This window comes from Bombus flavifrons, chromosome 12, assembly GCF_040668555.2.
Source record: "Bombus flavifrons isolate JBK064 chromosome 12, iyBomFlav1_principal, whole genome shotgun sequence".
Classification (NCBI taxonomy): Eukaryota; Metazoa; Arthropoda; class Insecta; order Hymenoptera; family Apidae; genus Bombus; species Bombus flavifrons.
The window spans coordinates 7,549,817-7,577,482 of NC_138453.1; the positions used below are offsets into that span (position 1 = coordinate 7,549,817).

General features: G+C 38.9%; 1 protein-coding gene across 2 annotated transcripts in view; it reads left to right on the forward strand.

The window, feature by feature from the left end:
* The window catches only part of LOC138185385 (neuroendocrine convertase 1), a 162,438-nt gene that overhangs the window by 121,550 nt on the left and 13,222 nt on the right, over positions 1-27,666 (forward strand). The window contains exons 1-2 of one of the 2 annotated variants that reach the window (XM_069124258.1): positions 11,326-11,466; positions 11,554-11,719. The exons of the other annotated variant lie outside the window; for it this stretch is intronic. Coding sequence (XP_068980359.1) covers positions 11,459-11,466; positions 11,554-11,719 — 174 coding nt within the window. The 5' untranslated portion in view covers positions 11,326-11,458. Of the gene's footprint in view, positions 1-11,325; positions 11,467-11,553; positions 11,720-27,666 lie in introns of those variants that run through there. 2 annotated transcript variants of the gene reach the window in all.

Below are 27,666 nucleotides of genomic sequence, written 5' to 3' on the forward strand. Positions count from 1 at the left end.
AAAAATCTTCCTTTTAGAATCGAGGAGCAAAAAAAAAATACTCTTATCTATTATATCAATTTACCAATCAGACACTGCTCATGATAATTATAATGAAAATTATTATAGAACTTAACGAATACATTGCAAACTAACGTAACGATGAAGAAGAAATAGGTGAAAGAAGAAACTGGTACGAATCGATGATACGAGTAAATTTTCTGTCCAGGCTAGAAATGACAATTTTGACGAGCAATGGAAAACTTCGCATAATGACTGATCCGATAATCTAGCTTCCCATAATGGTACATTTATGAACAGACCTGTAGACGAGCAATCTGCTTTCATTTCCTCTTTGGACATCTCCGACACCCTAGAAATTCGTGTTCGAAAGTAAATGCCCTCTTTGGCGTTCTCTCGCCGCTTAGTTAGCTGGAGAGTCTAGCTGGAACTACGAAGGGTGCTCACGATTCCGTTGTTCTATTCCCGAAAGCCTGCCAACCCTTTCCGGCCGCTTCAAGCAGTCGGACTCTCGCAAATAGCCCCTTGTCCAACCACAGCACTAATGCCCAGGGATTTTGAAATGTAATACGTAGGAAATCGGCGTACCGCTAATACCGTATGCCTCCCGTTTACAAAGGACCGCTCGAAATTCATTGCAAAACTCGGAGATACAGCCGATAGGATGAATGCCGAGTCACGTGGAATTGGCAAGGAGAATTGCACTTTGATTCCCGTGAGAGCTACGTCGACAGGAATGGACAAAGCTGTACACAAAAGGTAAAAATTCGAGAAGAATATGCAAAAAAAATATCTTCAGGATAATAGGGAAAACGAAGAATAAGTGGAGGAAAAATTATTTTGAGCAACAAAGAATTGATTAGTTTCTGAAAGGTATATAGAAAGTAAAAGGACTGGAGAAAAATATGAATGGAAAAAATTCCGGCAGACATGTTAGAGAAAAATTTTAATATTTTATGCAACAAAGAATCGTTGATAAGTAATCACTTATGAGAGATGTACAGGCAGGAAGCTTCGAGGAAAGAATGCAAGAGAAAATTCAAGAATACAGTAGAGAACGAGAAGATTGGACAAAAAATATTGTAAGTAGCAGAGAGTTGCTTGGAAACGAAAATCGAGAAACGGCGTAGGTTGTTTCGTCATTTGCAAAGTTGCAAGTGTCTTGTCTTCAATCTCGGACTTCTTGCATTTCATGGTACTGCGATTTTAATTTATACTCCATCGGTTCACGAATGTAAAGTCTTCGGACTATGATTACATTCTTTGAAGATACAAATCACTTTGAAACATCACAGACCTATTCCTATCGTTATTTTCCTGCCACGAAACTATTAATACCAGGTAAATATTGTAGGAAATACTATCACGGACAAAGTAAGGAGCAAGATGAGATACACGAACCCCGGTCTCCTCTTATCATGCACTGACCGTAATCTGCCGTGAGATAAGCCGATACTGCGATTCTCTCTCTGCATATGGGAACACACATACACGAGACCATGAGGAATGGTATTAGTGTTACGGCCCCGTGGGACAATGGTACGCGCGATAAATTAACAAATGAATTAAAAGCGTCGGGATAGAAACTGAACAATTGCGGTTTCGGACGCATCCGTTGGTCACGTACACTGCAGCCGGCCATAGCCGAGCCTTGTTGCTTCTTTTATCAATTATCTTTGAATGAATCGAGGGCACGATACAAAAACAAATGAAAATACAGGAAAAGATTCAGTACTTTAGATAAATTACCGATCGATCTCGCCTTCTCGCGAGACTTATATACAGTGGCTACAAAAGATATTTGCACATACCCTTACTTTCCGATAAAACGAATTTTTATCAGCTTTCACATTTTATTTTCATAGTATCAAGTGATCGAAGTCTAACGAGGGTACTACGAAGTGATACGAAATTTAACATCCTTCGATCTAATTAATTAATACGTAAATGTTGCAATAAGTTTCGTAGCAGGCTGCCAGAAATATTCCTAGCATCTCTGTTAATCAATCTGCATATTACTCAAGCAAAATGATTTTGTATTTTTTAATTATATGCAATTACATTTTCAAATTGTATACATAATATATTTATAAAAAGTTTGTACGAGCGCTCCTTTATTAAATTTCGCTACGAAGTTTTCGATCAATCCTATAATACTGCGACAATCTGCGACACTCTCGTAGAATTTTCAATTTCTCGAAGCTCAACATCACGCTGTTACATTCGTCCTTAATCGAGCTGCTTTCTAAAGCACGGAGCACTGTCTCCGGCAATTAACAAGCCATCCGTCGAAACAGAGCTCGTTGGGAAAACAAACGAGGCTAGGTATCCATTAGAGGAACAACCAACAGCACCGTTCAAGATCGAAATCACATCGCGAGCGAGCATCGCAGTTTACTTTGGTCCTCGAGTAGAGGAGGCTGTTTTTCCGCTTCCTGGACGAACTGGGTGGCGGACGAATTAATGAAATTCGGTCCGCGGCGGTCGATGCCGAAAATTCGCAACGCGCGCAAAACAACGTGTGTCCGTGCAAGTAAGAGGAAGAGAAAGAGAAAGAGAAAGAGAGGAAGAAAGTAAATTGCCGGTTACGATTCGTCGGACGTGGCGGCTCAAAGAGAATTAGCAAATTAATTAAAAGCACTTGGCCGGGGAGAAAATCCAAACAATCCTGCGATAGGAGCCAAGCTTTTCGGTCACGTAGCCGCCTCGCATCCACCTTTTCCGTCTCTGCTTTCCATCAACCGACTTCCTCCGCGATCCAGGCCACCACTAGCGTCCCCCTACGAACCATCCCTTTCCATCGCTGTTCGCCAAGGTGGAGGCAGATGCGCTAAATAGCCCGCAGGGAAACCAAAACGCCCGCTCCCGTCGCCATGAATGTAGCTCGAGGGTGCATTTTATGGAGCAACGTTCAGAGCTTCCAGCCGACCTTTCTCCAGAAGTTGACCTGGAAGCTGCTCTCCGCGTTGCGAGATCAATCATCCTTCTTCCGTTTACGAGCCGGAGATCGCGGTTTAAATCGCTCGACGGACGATCTACGAACCTCACAGACAGCCTTTCAGTCTTTTATTCCAGTGTTTTCAATGAGAATTTAATTATTTACAGAGTTCTTTACGAGACTAGTAAATTCCTGTTGCGTTTCTAACCTTCCCTTTTCCACCTTGCTGCGGTTCGTCACTACCTTTTTATTGCATTTTCGCCAAAGAAGATAAAGGTTTATTGTTTTTAATCGTACATGATCTCAACCCGTTCTCGGTTGCTTTTCCAGACTTCAAGTTAGTTTTCAAATGAGATTCCGCTTCAGTGTACGCCGGTACTCGGTTTTCACCGGCACGCGCGCAATTGTGTTACTTTGAAAGTAAACAGGCTCCTTTAAAACTAACCGAAGCCGCGGTCTCTTTAGACTAAGAGGAAAGCTAAATTCATAGCTGCTCACAAAAGGCCATTTAAAATTCTCACCTAAAAGTCCTCTAGACCATCTGCCAGTGAGTTTCGCCATATTATAAAATTAGAATTAGAAACTACTTTGTATCATAGTTTCATCAAATTACCGAGTCTATTATTATGTCACCGATCTTCGTATCGGTAAAGTGTGTGAAGTTTTCGGTACTAAACATAGGATTAAACGGTCTTAAACGTCTGCAGAATTATATCGCGAAAATTTCAAGCTTGCTCTTTCTAATGATTCACGATGAAGATCAATGGCAATTGGCGTCGATACGAATTTATATGCCTGTCACAACTATATCAACTAGAGTAAGCTGTACACACGTGCAGTATAAGCAACTCCTTGACACGTGTGATCGCATCGACCGCGTGTGGTTTATGGTCGTTGATCTACTGCCGACTAGAATGGACACTTCGTTTCGAAAGTATTCGACCTATGAGCTTTAATGCAGTATTTTTGTAATATCATCGTTAGACTGCATATTGATGATATTTACGCAAATACATATTTTTATGAATATAATAGAAGTTTCTCGTATTAAATATCGTAATAAATTCTTCGCTTTGAATATTTTATATATTTTTGTACATTATGTACATCCTATGCATTTTCGTGCTTTTAAGCTGCCCATTAACGCATAAAAATCCGCAGTCTAATTGTCGTAATTGCAACGCTTTCAGAATAAGGGTACCTATAAGCGTGCGGTAAATATGCAAATGCTAAGTATATTTTTTAATCAAATATAAAAAGTACAAATGTTTTTCAAGAACCATTATGATAATCAAGAGAAACATAGTTATTATTAGAAAGTCGGCATCAGAACTTCTTCCAATGTAATTTATGTCTACTCAATTTGTGTCTCGCGGTTCTGTTTTTCTAAGAAAACTTCTTTCGACTCTTCTTCTAATGCCCATAATAGTTTCAGAAGGAATAAAAAGATCGCAGAATAAATGTCGAAAAGATCCTCGCCGCGAGATAGAAACGGTGCAAATTTCCACGCACTTGGAAGATTTAAGGGGCGAATTTCCTTTTTCAACGCGCGATAAGCAATTCCACGGACAATTAAACAATTCTTAATTATTCGATGAAGATAGCACGGTTATAGCTTGTTGTTCTCCGCTGTTATCTACAAGGTCTGCATGATGCACAAGACTCGTTCTTAACGGCTAACGAGGTCTTCGCGTTCTACAGAATAAAAAGGGAAACGAAGGCCGGAAGACAAGAAAAAAAGAGAAGAGAGTGGAAAAAGTGGAAAAGAAGGGTGAAAAATATTGTTTCGTGGATAAGTTCGCTGTTGTCTCGCGAGAAAGACTGTAAAAAGCGACGATAAGGCGAGGGAACTCTCTTATCTGACTCGATACGGCTCTCAGTTGTAATGCCGGGTATTCGCGATGTTTAAAGAATCTTCTTCCCGTGGAGAGCTCTTACCCGTTGTAAATTTCTCCGCTCGTTCGAGTGAAACGAGCTGAACGTTTGGATAATGCAAAATAAACGCGGAACGGAAGAGAGAATGGATTTCTTCGAGGAAGGGTGGAACAATAGCTTTGTTATGAAAACGAATTAATTAATTCCTATAAATGCCTCCTTGAAACAACAAACTACAGAAGCAGAAAATGGAGCTCGAGCTGACTATGTTAGGTCCGAGTTAAGTCGAGCAAGCTCTAAGATTGGATTAGATCGGGATTAGGTAATACTATTTGATCTTCTCTCGCGATGTAATCGCAGTTTCTACGATGAATTAATATCGCAGAAGGCGAGACAGGTTAAGATCTATTACCAAAATGTTCCAATTCTTCTTACATAGTGTTGTCGTCCTAGAGCAACAACGTAAGTAACTAGTTTTCTAGGGAAATGATTTAAAGAAGGAAATATAGATAGAGAACGTTCCAAAAACTACCAACCAGGCCTCCGAGAATCAATCTCAATTTATAGTTGCCAGGATCAGTGAAAATTGTGAAAATATTCGAATTCTTATTACAATTGGTATTATTTTACAGTAAACAAGAGTACAGCTATTTGTTTCTCATGATATTAATCTTTCGGCATCAATCGTGCAGTTGTTGGACTTGCACTTTACGCTAACGTTTCGTAGTCGTTGTAGTCTATCTCTTTAAGCTAGAATCGAAACCTGTTCCATGCAAAATGCAAGTGCAAAGTGCAAAATGCAAAGTACAAGTGCAACAGCTACACGATTACAGCCGAGAAATCAATATCATGACATTTTACCATCGTGAAAGTTTGAAATCTAAAAAATTTTCTAGAAGAAAATAAAGGCAGGGAAATTTTCGAAGCTCCCAAAAACTGTTGACCAAGCTTGCAAAATCTGAATTGAAAAATGCCACGATTATAAAAGTTTAGAAAGCTACTTTAATCCTTCTTCATTCTTCAGAGCAAGAAAGAATAATCTTTGCCGCTGTTCACAGGGAAATATAGACAGGGAAATATCCAATGTTACCAAAAACTACCAAGAACTAGCGAAAATCAATTTCAATTTATAGATGTCACAATCATAGAGAAAGAAAGGGGTGCGGAAACCACGACCGATCCATCGAAAAAGTAACGGCTAGCAGTTTGGTCGGAAGTTTCCTCCGTGCAAGACAGATCGGTATCACGCTGAGAAAAATACGGTAACTCGCAAGGTCGATCGTGAAAAACGTCAGTAGACCGCCCCAGGCCTCGTGTACAGAGTCAAAGTTTCGCAAGTTGCATTAAAGCAGAAACGAAGAGGGGGAAGGAACACGAAATTCGCGCGGGAAGTGGGCGGGGTAAGAAGCAACGGGGGTGCGACGTATAATTTATGCGATCATAGATGTAATCGCATTTGAATATTCACAACTATGCGCGTCGCCGGAGCTGGTAACTTTATAATTACCAAGTAAATTACCTTTCCTCCGCACCTTCCGACCCTTCTTCCTCCTTCCAGTGTTTCCAACCCCTTTCGGCTGGCCGCCGCCCGCCACGTACGAGAACAACCAGCCACCTCCTCGAGGCAACCGGGGGCCGAATTTATTGAAAATTAAGTCCGATTTTATCGCGCGGAAACTTTCCAATTTTCTACGGTTACTTTCGCGTTCTATTTCGACCGACTGGCGAAGAATTTGCGACGGGGCAGACTGCGAGGAAGCTTAATAAACGTCACAGCCTGATTATGTTCGCGAACGAGACGAAGCTGATCGAACCAACTTCCTAACTAACGTTACAAAATACGCGAGTTGCACGAGAGAGCTTTCTTTCCTAAAGGAGAGAAGCTAACTTGAAATTGCGTTGGTTTTTCTTATTCCGCTTTGTTCCTCTAGAGAATCTATCCATGTTTTATTTTTTATTCTTTACGGTGCATAAATGTCGTGTATGTACAAAAGTGAAGATAAAAAATGGAATATGTACGATGATAATTTCAATAATCTAACAATATCAAATCTATGATTATTATCGAAACAAGTAACGAAATCGTTCTCTTTTTTCTTCTTCAGTGAATCTCTCTGATTTTTAAATTCTTGCGCTAGAAAGATGTATTGTGTTACGCCACGAGGCTTTCCATAGGCCGTATTCTCAACCGTCGCTCGCGGACCTACAGTGTCGCAGGCAGATCGTCTTATCTGCCCGGCGGATCATATACAATGTATCGACGAGCGCATAGTTGTCGCCAAGCAGCGAGCTCTAGAAACGTCGATTTTTGTCCATTACGTTTCCACACAAGAAGGCGACACGCGTGATCATGGCGTGATCAGTGGCGTAACCCATCTTCCAAACAAGACAAAGGAATGATCGAAAGGCGATCAGTCCCTTCTGACGAGTCGAACGATACATGTCGAGAGATCTGACGAGCAAAATAAAAATCACAAAGTCTAACGAATTCATTGAAAGATATTGTACAGTCGAATCAACTTTCTATAGTATATTACCTTATTCATTGTAAAACAATTTGTGGCTTGTTCATTATATTATTGTTAAATATATTATTTTATGTTAACCTGTGAATACAGTGTTACATTCATTGAACCACCTCTGTTATCCTAATCGAAACAGAGGAACGACTATTTCGCGGCGTCGATTAACAGAATCGTAGCGAGAATATACGCCTCTCGCTGATGCGTTTTCCTAGCGACCGCGTCTCTCCGCGAACGGTCGTAACATATTGTATGAATATAAAAGTGTAAATGGAAAATAATCGTTATAAAAATGACGTTGTATCATTATTTACGACAATTTAAATAATCTAGTGCATCGAATCTTTGATCAACGTCGAGACAACAAATAAATACAATTTTCAATAATAATAACGCAAACGTGATATATGCAGACGATGAAATGGAAATACACAAAATACATGCTGCCTTAATGGAATACAAACTTCCGTTAACTATTGTAACAGAATTATCTGAAAACTGTCAACGGGTGACAACGGACCGTTAACAGGAAAGTAATGCATGTTTCGAAGCCATAAACGATTGCCTCGAAATAGTGGGAACTGGTCGGTCGGTGGGCCAGAATAGGAAAGTCTCGGTGGAAAATGGACGCGATCGTCGAAGGTCCTACACGTTCACGGGAAATCGAATTCCATCCGTGGAAATGGTCGTACATTTTTAGCAAACGAATTTCTCGACGTTTCCCATTAATTTGCATCGTTATTATTTGGTCGTTTTCTCGATCGAAATATTGGACAAATTAATGTGTACACTGTGGAGAAAATTTATAGTTGCTCGCAAAAGTATTTGAGCATTCATCATAGAAAAGTTTTATTTATGTACCCTACCTATATATTATATAAAACATTTTGAAATTTCGTCAGCAGTGTAATGAGATACGACTGTCATGATTATATTGATAAATTCTGAAACTGATCTAGAAATTTATATACAAGTTACAAGTCATTTATTGTAAATATATTTCTTACAAAATTAGTATTTAGTGTTATTATATAAGTATTAAAGGTAAGTTCAAGGAATATCGAGGTTCATTAATAAAATTGATAATTCACTGTTTATATCTGTGCAACATATACTTGCACTAGATATCATTTAGTTTCTGTTGTAGAGCTTCAAATTAATTTCGCCTCGTTGTGATGCCAATTAAATTTCAAAATGTTTCATGTAGCATAATATATTCATAAAAAGTGCCTATAAATCTTCGAATACTTTCGTGTGCTACTGTTTTAAATCATTATATTTGCTGTTTTTATCTATCTTCGGCATAAAAAATTCTAAGAAAAAAAAATGTAAAATGTTACACGCGTGTTTAGTGCTCACCCATCCACGAAAAATTTAGCAATAAAAAGCTCGACTTACACCGTGACAATGTTTCAGCCAAAGTGGAAAATCCCTGCAAATAGAAGAACCAAGGATTTATTCCGAATTCGACGTGAGCAGAAGCAAAACGAGTTCCCTTTATCGACAGATATCCCGTTCTCCTGTCCCTACGAACTTTACGATGCCTGCTACCTCTCTGTTTCTGCTTTTATCAGCCACCCTTCAGTGTGTCTTCGCGTGTATATTTATCCGAAAGCAGCCAGTAAGGGAGCTTGAATTTATTTATAAGTACTACCCTCTAGAGGCCGACAAAGTGAAGTCGTTCTGGGTTGAAAAGTGTGAAATTCTTCTTTATCTGTCCGCACTTCTCGTCCATCAATTATATCCAGATTCCTATGACATATTCCCCTTCAAGTTGATTCAATGAATGATTTCTTATAATTCTCGATAATATCCAATGTCTTTCTGCGATGACTTATAGCCCATAACCTATTGTGATCTTCGAATTTTTCTATTTCAATCTTGCTTTTGGTTTGGGCGATAAAATGTTATTTTCTAATTAAAGTATTTAAGAGAATTGAATAGATCTGAACCGAGAAATTATGGCTACCAATAATAATCTTCTCATATTCCGTTCAAATTTGTGATACTGCTTTAACCTGTAAAGGGCCTGATATATTACTTTCTTAAAATGCGAATAATATTTAAAAATAGTAAATACTGCATAGACGACCGCTACATGATTCAAAGACACGAATAAAGTTCCCATAACTTGAGAAACATGGTTCATCATGGAGATACAGCAAGTACCGCAGTTTCTTCATAAACTCGTCATAAAACTTCACAAGATTACAGCATATAGATGAAATCGGAGGTAATAACGAACAAGATATTAATGGTTCAATTTAAAGATATTAACGTCAGAAAATATATCAGATCGACAGCAACAACAAAGCTAACGCACAAGGATTAGACAAGAATTACTCTGTTTGTACGATAAAGGTACAGAAAGATACAATGTAACAGGACAGAACAAATATTTAATTCTACAACGTGCTTTGACAAAAAAAAAGGGGGGGAGAAAAGGCAGAGAAATAAAAAAATTGCAAACCTCGTTGTACGCGTATTTGATCAATACAAACCGACAAGTTCTACGTACGCGCCATTGAACCAATTATCCCGAAGGATTCGACCGGATTTCTACGTATCACAGAGAGACTATATCTGCAGAGTGTAACAGAAGCGAAATTTCATACGAACTTTAAATATCGTGGGTGCAAATCGCCTTTGGTAACTGTTGTCCTACGGGAACGTGAATATTAACATGTTTCACGCTATATGTACCGAAGTTTACAATGCATAAGTCAGAATTACAAATAGACACGTCGGATATGTAAATAAACAAACCATGAAGGTAAATAAATAAACTGGAAATGCTCACACGGAAAATTTTGGTCGTACGATGGGTTTGAATAAAACTTTGTATGAAAATTACGCATATAGAAAACCACATGTGATTTTTGAGTAAACTAGGCAGTGAAGACGACGAACAAACAAAATTTGTTATTTGCATAATATTTCGTGAAAAAAAATCGCTGCGAAGGTTTTTTGGAACATTTGTTGATATCATTCGATTGATCGTCGCACTCGTGACATTTCGTAAAATAGACGAATTATTTCGAGTCATTTCTCGCAAAACTGACTCACTACTAATTGTAATTGAGATGCAAAATTATACCGACCGCTGGATGCTTTGTGTTATATTCTCTGGAAATTCCTCGGCGTAATCGAAACGCTTTCCAGAACAAACATAGTCGAAATTAATCGCAACCTGTTTCAAATATCGGTGCAAGAGCTGCACCCTCAGCTGAGAACAGACATTCGAAAAAATATGCAATGACAGGTGGTAAATGCGAAACACTTTCAGACGACGAGATAAATTCAGATATGGGGAATACATGTATTTAATGTCATAATAAAAATTTTATGTGTATAATGTGTGTCCCTTGATAATCAATTTCTTTATCCTATTTGTTCTTAATATAATTCCAAATTTTGATTCGGATCTCACGTAAACTTCTCTCTTAATTACAAAGCTTTTTCAATAAGATGATTAATTCATTATGTTCCTCTTGTAATTATTGCAAATAATTTTCAAATACTTCTGTGTCGTTATCTTTCACCAATGCAAAATCATCATTGTTTAATCATTTCCTCAATAAATGAAATCACTTATGACAACTTTATATGAACCATAGAGATATCACGATATTTGTGCACAGAGAAATATATTCAACGAATTATAACAACAATGTGTTTTATAATAAGTCATAAAAAACAGATAGTTCAGAAAATGTTTCATTGTACGCAAGATTACAATAGAACCATTTATCGGATTCGAAGTTCTGTTAAATAAGAGGGCGGAAAAAGGACAGAAACGGGATAAATGGTGTCTTTTTAAAACAGACAGGCAATCACTCTTCGTCCCTAATCGTACCTTGTTTGCGTTATCACGTGCGTGACGACCCTTCCCCGTTTACCTGCCAGGCCTGGTGGGGAATGTAAGCTCGCCTACAAGCAAAAAGGAGGATCGGAACTAATTGTCACACACACTGTCCGATCACTTGTCATTCGAGATCCAATAGTCACCGAGGGAACTTCGTTACAGCGATTGTTCTTCCAGAGAAATTAAGTGAAAGAAAATGTAAAATAAAAATCCTCTAATTGCATCGAGAGTATTAATTACGCGAATTCAACTACCGATATGGCTAGGTATCTCATCAGTTTTAAATCGTAAGACATAGTGTTTCTCATAATATTACAGATAAGTGTCAGTGACGAGTGAATTCATGTCCACAGTGTAAACTTTTGGCTCGTTATCTTTTCAATCATTCTGAATAAGCTTGCAACGAGTAGAGTGGTTGATGATGATAATCATCGAGAGGAATGGGTGGTCAGAATTCAAGGTGGGCCACAAGTTGCATCTCTTTTGGCGTTGCAGAGTGGATACAGGCATCTCGGACCGGTATGTCAATCGATCAAATTTTTAAACAAACGATATTCCATCCTTGTAATTATACTACAAATACAACTAAATAAGTGTAAGCTAAATAATGATACGTTTCGCCTATTAAATGGGCTGTTCCGAAACCATATTGATCGATTATCAACATAAATTGCAAAGCAGAGAAAAATGATGATGTTGCAAATATTGCTTCATTTTACCTTAAAATTCTGTAATGGAATTGTTCAGTTTGGCTTCTGAGAGATTCCAATGTCGTAGCAACTGCGTTACTTTAAATATTCTCTATATTTTTGTATATTACGTATCTACTTTTTACACTTATAAAGCTTCAGATAAGTAACGATTTCATATCGAGTTATCACTTTTCGTCGAATTAAGTATTTGAATTATTCCAACGAATGGAATCGGAAAGATAGTCGATGAAAGCTACACGAGATATTCACTTTTTCGTGTAGGCAGCGGTTTAATTTTGCAGGGGACGCGTAGTCGAGTGAGTTAATATTTGAAGATAGAATGGGTGTGAAACAGAATAGAGAAAAAAGTGTGGGAGTCGTTGTTCCATAGAATATTCACCGGTAATTCCGGGAATAAGTTCGTCAACGTTACGTAGAACAGCTTTCTATCCCTCTGAACACAGGGCATTGCGAGATGCAATTAAAACTTGAACAACTGCTTAATAACTTATTGTTAGCCACTTGTGCAACGCCCAATTCCAGTTTAACTTCGACCAGAGTATCCCGCCATTGTAACTTAACTTTCGTGTTTATCTCAGACAGAAGTAGTCGCGAACGAACTTCCTTCTCGTTGAACGGTAGGGAGAAAGGACTGGCAGCGAATTTATTGCCGCGAAACCGAAATTATTCGTTGGCAAATCGACGAAAACAAAACCGGCGGATTTGTGAGCCCGCTGAATGTCTTCTGAATTCAATCATCGTAAAATGTACACTGGCAAAAGCATCAGATTAAACCTTTGAAATCTCTGTTGTTTCAACAGAGATTTCGAGAAATTGTTTCTCAAATATTGAAAAGCTCGTGATGATTCGATGTTTAACGCTGGAACTACCGAACATATTAAAATGGTCAATTGTAGATATCTTCTCTTTGCAATTAATAGAATCTAGTAAATCTAAATAATAAATAAAAACTAATAAAATCTAAGTGTCTTTAGCAAAATTAATGCCGACTTTCGTTGGCCAAAAATTTGGAATTGCATCAGTGCTGAATCTTCTCTTAATTATCTTATTGCTTCTAACAAATTAAGTTTAACTAATGTTTAAGTAATTAATTCCGATATAAAGTCAATACTAGTCACTTGTATGGCTGGTTCAAGACTGCCTTATGCTTACAATAATATAATTAATTTCTATTATATCTTTTTTATTTTCATCCATTGTTTTCAATTTAGCGAGAAGTAACATTTACTTAACCAGATTTCAGAAGTTTCCTTTTAAGAAACGACTCGGTTAGCGGATTAGTTACGATCGTTCTATATGTATAGTATATTTAGAAACGCATAATACAGATCGATAATTCCATTATCAAACGAATTAAAAACGTTCCATGGATATAGAGTTACAAGTAATTAAACGTACAATATGAAATATACAAGCGCCATCGGAGAAAGGCTCAAGTACCGAACATCAAACGAAACTAATTAATAGGACGAGAAACGGATGAACGGTAACATGTGCGGCGTACAAACAGATGTTTTACACGTTCCGATAATCCGCAACGAGTCACTCTAATCTCAAGTGTTCGTTAAACAGTGGCGCAAAACGCGTCCGCTCCATTTCACGCGTGACGCAAACCCGATGTTTCAAGAGAGTCGCGGATTCACTTTGAAACGTTGTTGTTAAAACCATGAATCGTGAGTGACGGTTCCTACGGTGATGCTAGAATAATATCCATCCCAAAAGAATGCCACAAATTCTTCAAGCGAATTCATTAGGATTTTGCAAACATGCGTCCAAGATTCGTTCATAACATAAACAAGATAGTACTGCTCTTTTAAAATACTGAAACATTCATGTTTCCTTATTTTCGTATATTATATTATAAGTTGAACGCTACGCGTCGTATTTCTGAGAATTCGCGGCCAGCTAGCGAGATAAAACTTGCAAGCTTAGTAGCCAGCGACCAAGGTGGCGTGAAAGGGATGATAATAGTCTTCAGTTGAGGGAAATATTTATGTTTCCTTATTTTCATATATTATATTATTAGTTGAAAACTACGCACCGTACTTTTAAGAACTTGCGGTCAGATAACAAGACAAGGGTTGCAAGGGTTACTGGCCAGCAACCAAAGAAAAAAATGGGTGATGAGGAGAGGGGGTGATAGTGGTCGTCTCTTGAGGAACCGGCTCGAGAATATTTGTACAGATTCATTGAAACGTAGACGAAATTATTCTATTTCATTAGTAGTTTATAGAGGATATTTCTTTGCCTGGAATTTTCAAAACCTAATTGTTGCTGCAAAATTGCAGTAGTAATTCAAATACCTTGAGCAAACGTTTCGCGGGAATATTTTCCCGTCGATCGTTCACCGGGATTCCGTCAATCCGCGGGCGGACGCGATATTTCTGCTGATGCAGCCTCCAACCTTTTATCGACAAATAATATTTACATATAATTCCAGTTCGGTTGACGCGATGTAATTTCGCCGGAACGGCGAACTCTTTTTCGGACCTCCGTTTTCTTATCGGAAATGAATATAATTGAGTGGCGACGAAATACAGGACACATTAAATGCAGTAATTATCATGTTAGTAATGAAAACCACAAGTGAAGAGAGTCATAAGTGTCTCGTTTCTCACAGAACAATTTCTTAATGTAGTATGTCGTCGACCAATCCTACGTGGAAACTATCTACGTATCTTGGAATGTATTTAGGCATCATTCGATTATTTTATATTAGAATACTTCTTTTTAGTCACCGATTGACACAAAGATCTGAAGATTGACAAGAATTGTCTTGTCATCAATTTAGAGAGCGAGTAAATTGAACTGAAGAAATATTGTATTTTTAATATAAAAACAAAGCTTTAAAAAAAAAAAAAAGGGGAGTCAAATAGATCAAATTCCGAAAAGTGACTAAACCGCATAATTAAGAAATCTAGAACGCAAGAATAGCAATGATATCACGCCCATGTCGTAAATCTGGCTTAAAACTATCTATCTATAATCCCTTGACATATAACTCCCCAAGCTAAAAAAGGAAAAGAGAACACAGTGAAAAGGCAATATTGTTATCACTTTTTTATTAAACTTCACACTCTAAACGTCGACCCTAAAAATCGTTTCCGAAACGTTTCTCTGGTCGATGCAATCGCGATGCATCGCGAGAAGAATGGGGTTAGCTTAGGTACATAAGGGACGAGGAAACGAGACGATCGGCTAAACATCGGTTGGTCCAGAGGCAAAAGGGAGAAAATACGTCCGGGGATATCTTCTTGGTCGGTGGGACGTTTTCTCTCGCGCGACTTGATCTCAAGGCAGAACTCGTTTTGCAAAGTGCACGAGCGAGGGGAAGAGACGAGACGAGAAGAAATATAGAAAGATAGAAGGAGAAGGAAGATGGAACGAGAAGAAGAAACCGGGGAACGAGATCTGGCCGATGTCTCGGTGAATCTCGACGCGGAAACGGAGGGAGAGAATGGCTGGAACGAGCGATCAAATGGTTCGTGAGGCTTGCTTACCGAGATAATCTCTTTGCAGCGATCCGTGTGCCGTGGGGAAACGATTTGGCCGCACTTTTTCGACGCTTCCCCGCTACATTCACGTCTCGCTGGATCTCGAAGGCCTGAAATACGTTTACGCTTTCGCGCAGATTTACCAGGCCAACGGGAACACGGTGGGGAGGAGGGGGAGGGGGAGAGCTTGCTTGGTAAAATGTACGGGATCCACGTTCAAAGGCTCGGGAAGCTGGGAAAATTTCTAGAGTGAACGGCAACCCTCTCTTTCCACGCGTATTTGACTGGGGCCACAAAGCGAAAACTTCTTTCGAGGAAATTGAGACGCGCCCGTGATCTTCGAATAACGGTGACTTTTCGCTCGTGCTGTCTCTCTTTGCACGTTCATCCGAAGGTAGACTCAATGTATCGCAGCGTGTATCGCGAAAGTAACTACACGCGTATGCAAGTGTAAGAGAGAAGGGCGAATCGAATTTCATCTAGCTTTTTACGAGCGCCGTGCCGTGAATGCCTTCGATAACTCTTAAATCGAGTAGCACGATAAGGGTGTATGCTTTGTCTAAAAGCGTCGATGGACGAGAATTTGTTGCGCGAGTATCAATGTAATAAGATAAGATAAAGTTTTTTGTGCGCTGTGTCGTTTCGCGGAGAACGGATTTTTCCCGAGAATTATTAAAAAGGAAAAAAGGAATTGATAGAAGCTATAGAAATGATACGTCCATTGTGTTGAATTATGTATATTCCCTGTTTTTAAAGTGTATTGAACAGAGTTAAATTTTGAGATACATACGTCGCAGTCAAATGTTATATTCATAGTTATAATCGTGTATCCTAAAAAGCTACTCTAAAAAAGAACGGGACAAAGGAAGAAAATAAAAGAGATTTCAGACCGAAGAAGGAAATATGAACAGATTACAACGTGTCCTCCAACGAAAATGATCTCGGAAACTAACCCAACGGTTTCACTTATCTTCTAGATTTTCTTACCGATAATTTTCTAAGTAAATTACATTCCATCAAAAACAAACAACCATCCCTATACTTCTACTTGACAGTGTAAGTACGTACAACGTTCTTAAATGCGTTCTTCTTCAGCCATACTTTTTAACTCTCTTCTTTACCAATAAGGATGGTGACCTACATGGACCCGCATGAAATTGCAGCAACCCCGTCGCCGAACGAGCGCTTACCCTCGTGAAAGAAACGCGCGTGTGCACAAACTCTTGAGCATCCATGCTCCACAGAATTTCCCTACGCTCGGCACACGCATCAAAAGTTTGATCCACTTTTCTAGCAAGACGTCCCAGACGAGTTGAGGAGGGCACTACCTCGCCGTGATCGTCGCAATTACCATAATCATTTTTCGTGCCTACGAAAAGTGACGTGTGTTTTTTCTGAACATCAACCAGCATAATACAAGTGGGCAGCATGCGGCATAATTACGCTAACAGAGTGACTCTCCTTTTTCAACCGCTTTACCACGATTCCTGGCCCCTGGTGCCGTCAACCAGTCGAGCACTCTGTATTTCTGCGCCCGCGAAACTGCATTTCCCTGCAGCTGCAGCCACGAAAGCCGACTGGCGCAGTTGCAGCTGCACAAGCAGCCTCGCGGCCGACCGCAATCCATGGCGAGCACGATTCACATGCCCTCGCTCGCTCGTTTATTTTCCAGTCACGTCGTGTAATTATTTCGTATAATTAAGCTCACGTGGTCTCTCGGTCTCAAAGGGAGAAAAAGGGTAGGACGGCGTAGCGAAAAGCCGTTCGAATCGAGCTTTTTTTTACTACTGACCTAACACGAACGTCGGCGTCGACGGTGGTAATCTTGGAATTGGGTTATTCGGTCTTTTGGTCGAGATAAGGTTTGAGCGAGTGGCTTTCGTAATTTTCGATTGGAAGTAAATTAATAGCAGAAAGCTAGTAACGAAAGAAGTGTGAAATTTGTGCCAAGTAAAATTGGAATAAATATATTGCTGGTCATCTATTGATATTTTATACACAAATTCAATGATTTCAATGCTTCTGTTTTCTAGATAGTTTAATACAAATCTGTTATTCTTTATTCGTAGCGTATTGATTCTATGATTCGAATAATTTCGAATGAGAAGACTGATAGTTACGCGGCACTGGGTTGACGATCAATCTTTCGTAAATCGCTCCAGCCGTGACGTTCTACTGCTAAACGATTATAAGAGGACACTTAGGTGCCATCGATTTGGCAGCGAAACGTAACATCCAGCAACTGCTATTTTTCTCCGACTGTCGTACATTATAGCTAATAGATCACGTGAATTGAAAGGAAACATATCGTAGAGACAACTCGATCCGGAATTCTCCTCTGAATAACTTCTTAATTGGGTTGCCAAATTTCGTGTCACAATTACGTTCATATTGTAAGAATTATATTCTTATGGCGTTGCTAAAGCTTAAATTCTCGATATTTTTTCCAGCATTACATATTTAAACAAGACATTCTATACTTCATTATTGCCAATGATTGTATATTTATCGATTATTATAGTGCTTTATTCGATAGTCTGATAGAGAATTGAGCAGAGAGTCGCCTAAATTTTCTAGGATTTTCTCGCGTTTACGTCCGTTCAGGTAACAGCTACATGCCTGGAACTGAGTGACTGACAGACGTGGAATAGGGAAAAAGTAATTATTCATCGGGCTCGAAAACGAACTGCCGTCGTAGCCTCGAAAGCTTTCGACCATTTGATATAACGTTGCCTATCCAGGATCTTGGCGACGCGACGACGTATGAAATTTCGTCGATTTTTCTCTTCGAAATACAACGTACCATCTTCGTGCGCAACACGTCCATAGACAAGTCAAGTTTGGACAATTTTCCAAGAATTGTAATTCAATTGCCTTTACACATACGGTACCGTTTTTAATTAAAAGACAATCTTCGGAAATTCATATTTCGAAGATTTTCGATGGTCCCATTTCTGGGATACTTATTTTACTCTTCTCTTACTTCGAAACCAATACTTTTGGATTCTACCCAATATTCTGCGATATTCCTTCTACCCGATCTTACTTCTGCAACTGCTTTTTTAATACTACTTGTTTGATAAAAATAAAATTGATTTCATCATTGCCCGCAGAAGCTACGTAGTCTCTTAAATTTGTACCATTCTGTGTGCAAAAGTGCACTGCCTCCAATATTCTGACAATGAGTAATAGTAATTTCTTGTTGATGGCACGCGTAAACACAAATACTATTTGTCTTTGATTCAGGAAAGACGAATTCTTCCACTTTTCTACGACTAATCCAGCTTACTGAAATAAATTAATGCTACGACAAAATCATATATTATAACGGTCACGATAGAAATGAAATTATTTATCTTGACACTGTTCTTACATGAATTGTATCGAATGACGAGTAGTATACCGAGTTCATGTATAAATTCATATTTAGAAGAAACGTGACCCAGTCTATTTTTATTCTGAATGACTCGTTTGATAGACATCGCATGGCGCACAATACGCCACTAGTTTTATAGTTGCATTAAGAATGATTGAGATAACAATTTGCTTTAACGAAGAAACGCAAACGACATTTTTAACGTGTGACCCGCATTTTCGTTATAATCTGTCGTCTACCTATGCACAGGAAGCAGAAAATCCGATAAGCCAGTTAATTACTCGCAGTGAAACTTGTGTACGTCTAAGTTACTCAGGTTTATCATATATCTTACGCGGACACCCTATATTATAAAGGCACGAGATTGCTCAATCAAGCCTGGCCTCCGGGCAAATTGAAATCCAGTTATCGAGAAGCTGTTATGAAACTGTTGGAATGAATTTCCTAACATTAATTTCCGGAACAGGCCGATGGAACAGTGTTTTCTTTATTTCCTGTATAATCGAACGACAGTAGGAATCGTACTACAATAAATGGAGAATACCGTTGAATGGAACTAAATCGTCGACAAAATTTATTAAACGTTCGAATTTTAATAGAATATGTTGAACGTCACAGTTTCGGAATTATTAACAACAATAACTTCATGGAACATATAATACGCGTAATTACTCCATATCGTTAACACGTGTATCGTTAAATGTGGAAATTTTGGAAAGTAATTAACCACCCTGTGAAATGACAATTAGTCTTTGTAAAACCGAATCTTTTGTAAAATGAAACGTTCATCAAATTTCAGCATATTCATACTCATAAGCTGCTAAGAATTCTCATGTTTATTCACCAATGGGACAATGTAAACTTGTTCGTGACAGAAACGAGAATTACAAAGAAACGAATTAATCATTGGTTAAAATAAGAGACAAACTGCTATGAAGCGCGATACGTGTATCGTAAGCTCGGAGCAAAAATTGAAGGGACTGTTACAATAAAGAGATAGCGTCACTTTCCAGTAATTTACGTAAACCATCAAAATCAATCGAAATCAAATCACGTTTTTGCTACAAATTCAAAGCGTCTTATCGTGCCTCTCTCTCTCTTCCAATAAATACAATTCGAATATTGCAAATGCCTCTTTATTGCTGCGACATTCAATTTTGAACACCAATGATACGGTGTAAACTCGTTCTTGACAAAGAGAGTTACAAAGGAACGAATTAGTATTTGATTAAAATACGAAAACGATCAACCACGATGAGACGTAACACGAGTGTTCTAGGATCGAAACAAAAATGTTTCAAGGACGAGTAGCGTGACTATGACAGTTTTAACGACCTCTTCTCGTGGTAGAGGCATTAATGATGGTACGTTCATAAATGATCGAAGCGCATGCGGAGGTTTTGCCGATTCAGCTTCAGCTTTTGGCAGTAATTGAAATAAATGATATGGCATCCTCTACTGAACGCCATAATGAACTTCCACGTTACGGGGGTTGACAGATGTCATAGCGATCTGCCGCTCGGTGCTCGCCTTCGTTAGCTTCCTACCTTCGAAAAGGTTTAATCTCGGTTCAAGTAGATCCTGATATTTGATCTCTGATTTCCGGGAAACTTCGCTCTCGATATTTCTTATCATCGACTCGATCGTGCACCGTTCAATGGATCCGATGACAAATATTATATTGCATTGGTATTTATTCATTTCTCAAGCACTGTTTGCCATGTTGTAGTAAATTACCATAACGGAGCAATACAAATAGTAAAAGTAGTAAATAATAAACAGCAGAAGCCATACAAAATCGTAATGTACGCAAAAGTTCAGTTTGCAAATATACGTTAAGGAATATGTAGCAAGAAGTGCCGTTCTACGGTATATTTTTACGTATTTGCAACACAGGCAAGCATTTTTTAGGCCAGTTTACGATATTAATTTCATGTTCCATTCATACATAACACGTTTGATTTTATCATCTTAAATACTTGGAGTTATTTTTAAATGCACAAGCTAATTCCACTTTTCAATTTCAAAATTTTCAAAATTTTCATTTGGACCAATATCACGTTGTTAATAAATGCGTTTTGTTCGCATAAAAAGACGTGCTCGCGATTTTTGTACAACTACACAGTTTAATTAATTTTACGTTTACAGTGCTCTATAGGAAATTGATGTTCTAACTTTTCACGTGTAATTGTCAGCATGTCTGGAGAACCGAAAGCTTTGGAAAAGATCGATGCGTGACAACGTTATGATCGACTCGTGTGGCAGACAGGTATTTCCCACGCCTATATTGCTGCGAAATTACGTATTAGTTTACGTGCACACTTATGGGTAGCACGGCGTGTCAGCCACATAATTCCGATACATAACATAATCGATACGGCACTAATAGGTTCAAGAGTTAAGTGAGATCGAGTATATGAAACTAGTCCGGACCCTCTTTGACCAAATTCACGTGACGCTGGTTACGGCGTTGATTTCAATTAAAACTTTGATTTTGACGTAGCCGGGTTTGACGTAGCGTAGTTTCGAAGATTGCCTTTGCTAATTCAATTTCCCACGCATTATATGGGCCCCTGGACGCGCTCCCTGGTACAAATGGACGATCCATGGTGAGACACCATGATCTCACCTAAATCGACAACTTTTTCAATTCTAATTTTAACCTAGTTTCATCAGAGAATAAACTTTTTCAATCCAGAAAGTACACCGGCAAACTTTTCTTTCGTTTCAACAATTACGAAGAACGAAAAACAAGGATCGAACGAAATATACTTTGCCTTTAAATCCGGTTATATTCCAGGATAGAAGAATTCATATTACATAGCGTTTCAGTTGGAACCGAATTGTCTTCCTCATCTTTAATCGTATTAAGAAATATTTCTTCCAACGATCGAATCGATTTTAATAAATGTTATGTTTAACAATTTCTGTGCTACACGTACAAAAATTCATTTTCGCAACTGTTCGCATAGTAGCCATCGGTATAGCTAACCAGGCAGATGAAATCGACTACAGCGTTCCCACAAGTCCAACGAGTTTCCACTATTTCTTTCTTCATTCTCGAGATACTCGTACCCTCGATTCGAATTTTTACGAGGCTCACACACGAATCTACGCGATACACATCCGCGTTGCTTGCTCGCAGACACCAATCTTGAAGATTGTTTTCTCGCATAAGCATTGTCATTATCACGGTCGATGTTCACGAAGTTACATATTGATAGGTAAACACTGTGAGCATCCGTTTCCATTCGAGGATCTGCAAACTTTCGTGCCACGAAATTACCATTTCCATCGTGGAATACAATGTATATAATTGAATTTAGCGTGCTTAAATGGCAGGGAGAGAGCGTAATCTCGAGAAACACGCACCGGGTAGAGCGTTATAAGCTCGAGCCACCTACGACGTTGAACGATATACAAGCGATTATTATACTGGGATAGTAAATGGCGCGGTACGAGCGCAATATCTGTGAAATTTGTAGCATTTCCGCAACTCGTGGGTATAAGAAACTTCGCGTTCAACTGTGGAATCGTTTAGACAGTCGTATGTACTGGATATTACGTATATTACAGAAATCCGTTGTTACCTCGTATCTCTTTTACCAGTTACTAATTTGTACGTAAATTCATTTACTTTCTGAGGATTTCATTCCTTAACATTTTTAATTGCAAGCGAACTGTGTCAGTTAATATTCCACACACGCGATAAGATTTAAAATAACTTTTTCTTCCACGGTATTTCCCCTTTGAATTCGTCCAGATTACGTTTTAATCCCCGTCTAACAGCAACTTCCTCGACTTCGTCACGACTGTTGAATATTTTACTTCGTAGTATGAAAATGAAAAGGCAAACGAAAAGAACGTTTACCATGTTACATTTTATTACGTGATGCTATTACGTAAGATGCTGAACAAACAGTAATTAAAGAGTCAATTATTTAATTTACGCTCAAAAGAATCCTGTTCTCAAATCATGGAAAAATCACTATCACCGTTTAAACGCACTAAAATTTTTCCTAGTCGAAAGAACAAGGTAACACAACTCGAAACGAAGAGTAACAACAAAACCAGTTCGCAAACAACGACCGTACAAGCGAAGGGATGCGCGAGCTACACGTCCCCCGTGGATGTTACACGAAAGGTGTTTCTGTTCCACGGTAGAACAGAAACGTTAGGGTTTTCATTGAAACGTGGCGATGCCTGCGGGAGCTTACTGCCGCGGGATTACCAGAGACAGTTGGAAATCCGATCAAAACAAATGGACTGCGAAAATACTCTCCCTTCCTCCTGTTATTATCTCGTCTCCCTCTCGTACCTTCTCGTACCTTCACTCCTGGCGCATATAGTATCAATCGTTTGCGCGGGAAGACTGTTACAAACCGACCTGGATAGCCTGGAGCTCGTGGATTTTCCCACAGAGAGGAGACAGCCGGGCGTAATTTGACCGATCGATACGAGAAATCGCTGATCGCCGAGTAATGAGCGACTCTGATTTCTTGTCCTCTATCTCTCAGGTCTCGTTCGTTTCACGTAGACGGACGATAGAATCGGTGGCTGGTTTTCATCTGGCAGGCTAACAAACACAAGGGGAATAGAAGAGCTCGTCTCGGGGGTAGTTTTGGGCAGCACCAAGCGTCGATTGCCACCGGGACGAAGGGAATCGAACCATTATCACGTAACAGACAGATTCGAGTTTGAAGCGTTCCCACGTGGAATTTAAAGCGAGCCGTGTTGTACGTGCCCCATTTTAAGGTTACTCTCTTGCTCAAGAGCTGACCTTGATGGACATCCAGACTTTGGAATTGGAGGAATTAGGGGAAAGATTCTTCGGGGTTTAATTCATATCGTATGAGACACAGTGGAACATACGATACGTATGTTTCTGTCGATTTTCTTATTTTAATGTTGCTTTACGATTAAACAGCGGGATTTTAATAAATCTATATCTAAACAGAAAGACTTTAATATAACAGAGTCACGAGTCTAACATAAGTCTTTCAAAAATAGACAAAATTGTGTACACATGAAGAGATATATGTTTGACTCTAAAATCAATTAGAAAAGAAAAGAAGAATTTCAGTAACGTGGGATCGACGACAACGTACCGACTCTTAAAAATGATTCCCTGTAAAAGATAGGAAATTTAACTTGTCGAGTCCTTCTAATCTTCGTGCAGTAAAAAAAAAAAGAAAAAAATGAAGAATTGCTCCAGCTTCGCATTCCTAATTCCAAACGCAGGCTGAATAGAGCATCGCAAAGAGGAAAGAATCGGAGATTAACCTGGAAAAGTCGTGATTAGAAGCACCGTCCATTCTTCAGCAGGTTGAAGATAAAGCCAATGGGATAAAACATCTAGTCAGAAACGAGAAATCCATGATACGTGGCGACTTGAAGCGAACGAGGACGTCGAATGACCGAAAATCGGCTCCATAAATCTTCTGAAATGCCGTGGCGAAATTATTTGCGGGACACGGAGGTGTCGTGGATGTAAATTGCCGCGCTTCGACTTCCTACTGGCGCCGGAAATCGTGATAACATCGATGTACCGGGGCCAGTGGTATAAAAATCGGTAGCTGCTTACGCCATCACGTGCGATCGTTCGCACGTACGACCGTTTTTATCCTCGCGTCCAAACTGAATTGTTCTCTCCTTCCACCAGCCCCCCAAAAATACAAAAAAAAACAATAAAAATAAAACAGATAGAGACAGACACAGAGAAAGAGGGAGGGAAAGAGAGAAAGAAAGAGAGAGAGAAAGGCGAATAAAAAGAAAAATACAAAAAAACAAGCGCGTTCGTCGTCGAGGATATTCAGCCGTTTATCGTTTGGTTCGATGGCAACGACCGGTCGGATTCATTCCCTCTGGCTGAATACATTTCAAATATAATGGATACTGGATTATAGGTATATTTTCTCCATGGGCCAAGCAAAGCCAAATGCGGGATTATTGTTTCATAACAGGCTTCGTGGATTTTTCCGGCCTTTGTTTTCCCTGTCGACGTTATTCGATGAAAATTGGGGTCACTTTTGAGGGTATCGCGCAACCACGCGACGTCCGCGGTAATATCGCGCGAAACATACTAATCGCGAACCGTTCATTGTTTTTTTCCATTATCAAATTGGTCATGTTATCCACGGCTTAGTGCTGTGAACGTTCTATAAAGTATGAACAAATATCTTTGACCGTTAATTAACCGTATAACATTACCGATGAAAAACTACGAATGATATGTACGATGAAATGGTAGGGCAATGACTCGCTGTGTGTCATTTTTCTTTTTCTTTTTTTCACGTTTCAAATCGTGTGATTTTCGATTCCACGAAAATATACAGCTATTTGATAATGCGGAGAAATATTTCGACTACTGACAGTTCATTTTCCTATGCTTTTTCGCTGCTGCCGGTGACGGACGAGGTTTTTAATCGTGACGTCCATTGAAACGATGCAAATATGGAAATGATCTAGCGCGATGTAACGAGATATGACGTTACATCGGCAAAGAGAGGAGATACACATCTGCTTGCGCAGATACGCTCGATTTATGCAACGTTCGTAATCCATGAACTGCTGTAATATTTGTAATTGACATATTCGTAACGTTCACAATATGGACATGTTGTTTGGCGATGCGCCAATACTTTGGTATTTGCATGAAAAAAACATACGATATTCGGTTCAATTATATTTTATACTTCGGTTTACGTATGTGACCGTGTAGAAATGTACCGGCAGTTGATTATCCTTGACACGATGTATTTTAATCGCGCAACTTTTTAGATAAATTAAACCGCAATGATTTTCTTCTTCGTAATTATCGTATAATATCATGACCCGATTAAATTAATTTTTAAAAGCTGACATAAAACAATACAACCACTACTTTTAAATGTTAAACTTTGCAGAAATATTTCGTTGCACAACAAATTTTTCATTTTCGGATTCTTTAATTTCTGAATTATGAGGCAGATTAAGAAAGATTCTCCAAATTGATGAAAGGACTATCTATGCCAATACAAGCAGTGATGTTTAAAGAGTAAATTTATATATTAGTGTACACCACAAATAATACAATATAATATTGTTAGAATAAATCATTAAATCATCATTAACTCGTAAACGTTAATCAAATTCGTTCATCGTTCCTACAAATTGACTACAAATATATCTGCACAATAATATACATTCAATCCTTACGAACTCATCGATCAGCCAGAATCATTGATCGACCAACGCGTCAAATAGGAATTGCGAGTCAAGAAAGTCCATTCAATTTTTCCAGTCAATTTTTCCATTCATTTTCTTTCTGCGGCCATAAGTCATAAACCACTTTGCACCTGCAGCTCCTCGTCACCCCGTGCACGTATGTCCATGCGTCGCGCCCTATTGCGCTAGCACACGCAGTTACCACTACAATCATCAATCAGGGGAGCCCGTGGATCGATAAACTATCAGGAGCAGCCAGTAGGAAAATCCAACTATCAGGAGGTTGATCGAAAATAAAAAACAGACATCGCTCGTTATGGAAATATCGAGGTTCTGACCGGGTCTTTCCCTTTTCATATGAGAAAGAAGCGACATCAAATACCAGAGATACCATGCAAAAATACCACCAACACTTGGATAATAATAACGTTATACCCCATTTTAGACGTTCGACGCTCCCTGAAAGCCCTTTCATCCGTTCCACTCTATCTGTCTGTCTATCTCTTGTTGAAGTTAAGACGACACCAACCTTCTGTTCATGCTATCCTATTCGAAGCGTCCCATTCGATCGTTCGAAGGGCTGAATCGTTGCGACGTCGCGACGCACCCTCGCCGCTCGAGCACCCTGCGTGCTCAGTCAGAAGGGTAGCTGCCGGCGGCTCGTTCTAGATAGTCCAGTTTACGTACAGTCATTCGTGCGAAGACAACGCAGAAAAGTATGATAAGTCACGTGTCTAGTTTTTTACATGCAAGTAATTTTAAAATCCAATATCTTACCAACCAATTACGTATTAACAAAACTTGTTAGTAAAAGGGACACTTGAAACAGTTGAGAAAATGTTATGTAAAGATTCTTATTAAAACAGTTACGAAGAACCTTTTTATCTTTAATAACTGTCACGAAAAACTGAAATTTCCAACTATTATCCATTTCGATTATGGTTCCTATTTCAGTTCCCATATTGGTCCTGTAAACATTGCTCTTCCGATTCTATATCGCTTTCGAAACGGTTCTAGAATCGATTCCTGTATCGACTTTTCCCTAATTGATATCACTGATTACTACAGCTGCAGATCACACTGTATATGTGCATATTTCTGACAAAATTATTATAGACAAAGGGGAAAAATTTGTGAATATGATTGATTTCTAACAAAGCGTTGAAATAAATAAACCAGGTACATATTTTTCACACTCTCAGTTAGAGACATCGGATGTCTGCGCAGATGGGGCATCTCTTCCCCATAGGCATAAAAGATTGTGGTATATATACGTACACACTTATATTCTTCGGATGCTTGAGCATATATTTGTACGCGTATGTGTAGAGCTATACGTATACATACAACTTGTAACAGTTTTCAGGCCCCGTTTTGTGCTAAATGTTATTTTCGCTTTGTAGTGATTAAATAACACGAGTATCAGAAAATCTACAAAATTACGCTCATCATATTTTCCCCTGTGATCTTCGTAGAAAAATTTAGAGTATTCAGACTACAGCTATTTTTCTGTGAATTTGTAAAAATTTGTGAGTTTCATTTTTGTGGTCGTTTCGAAAATTTAAACGCGATCTCGTTTCAGGTATTTTATTAAATTTTTGGCTCGAAAAATGCTGCCGCAATGTGGTACAGAGTCGTGTTACACGATTATCGAATTGGGAACATAAAAAATCGAAA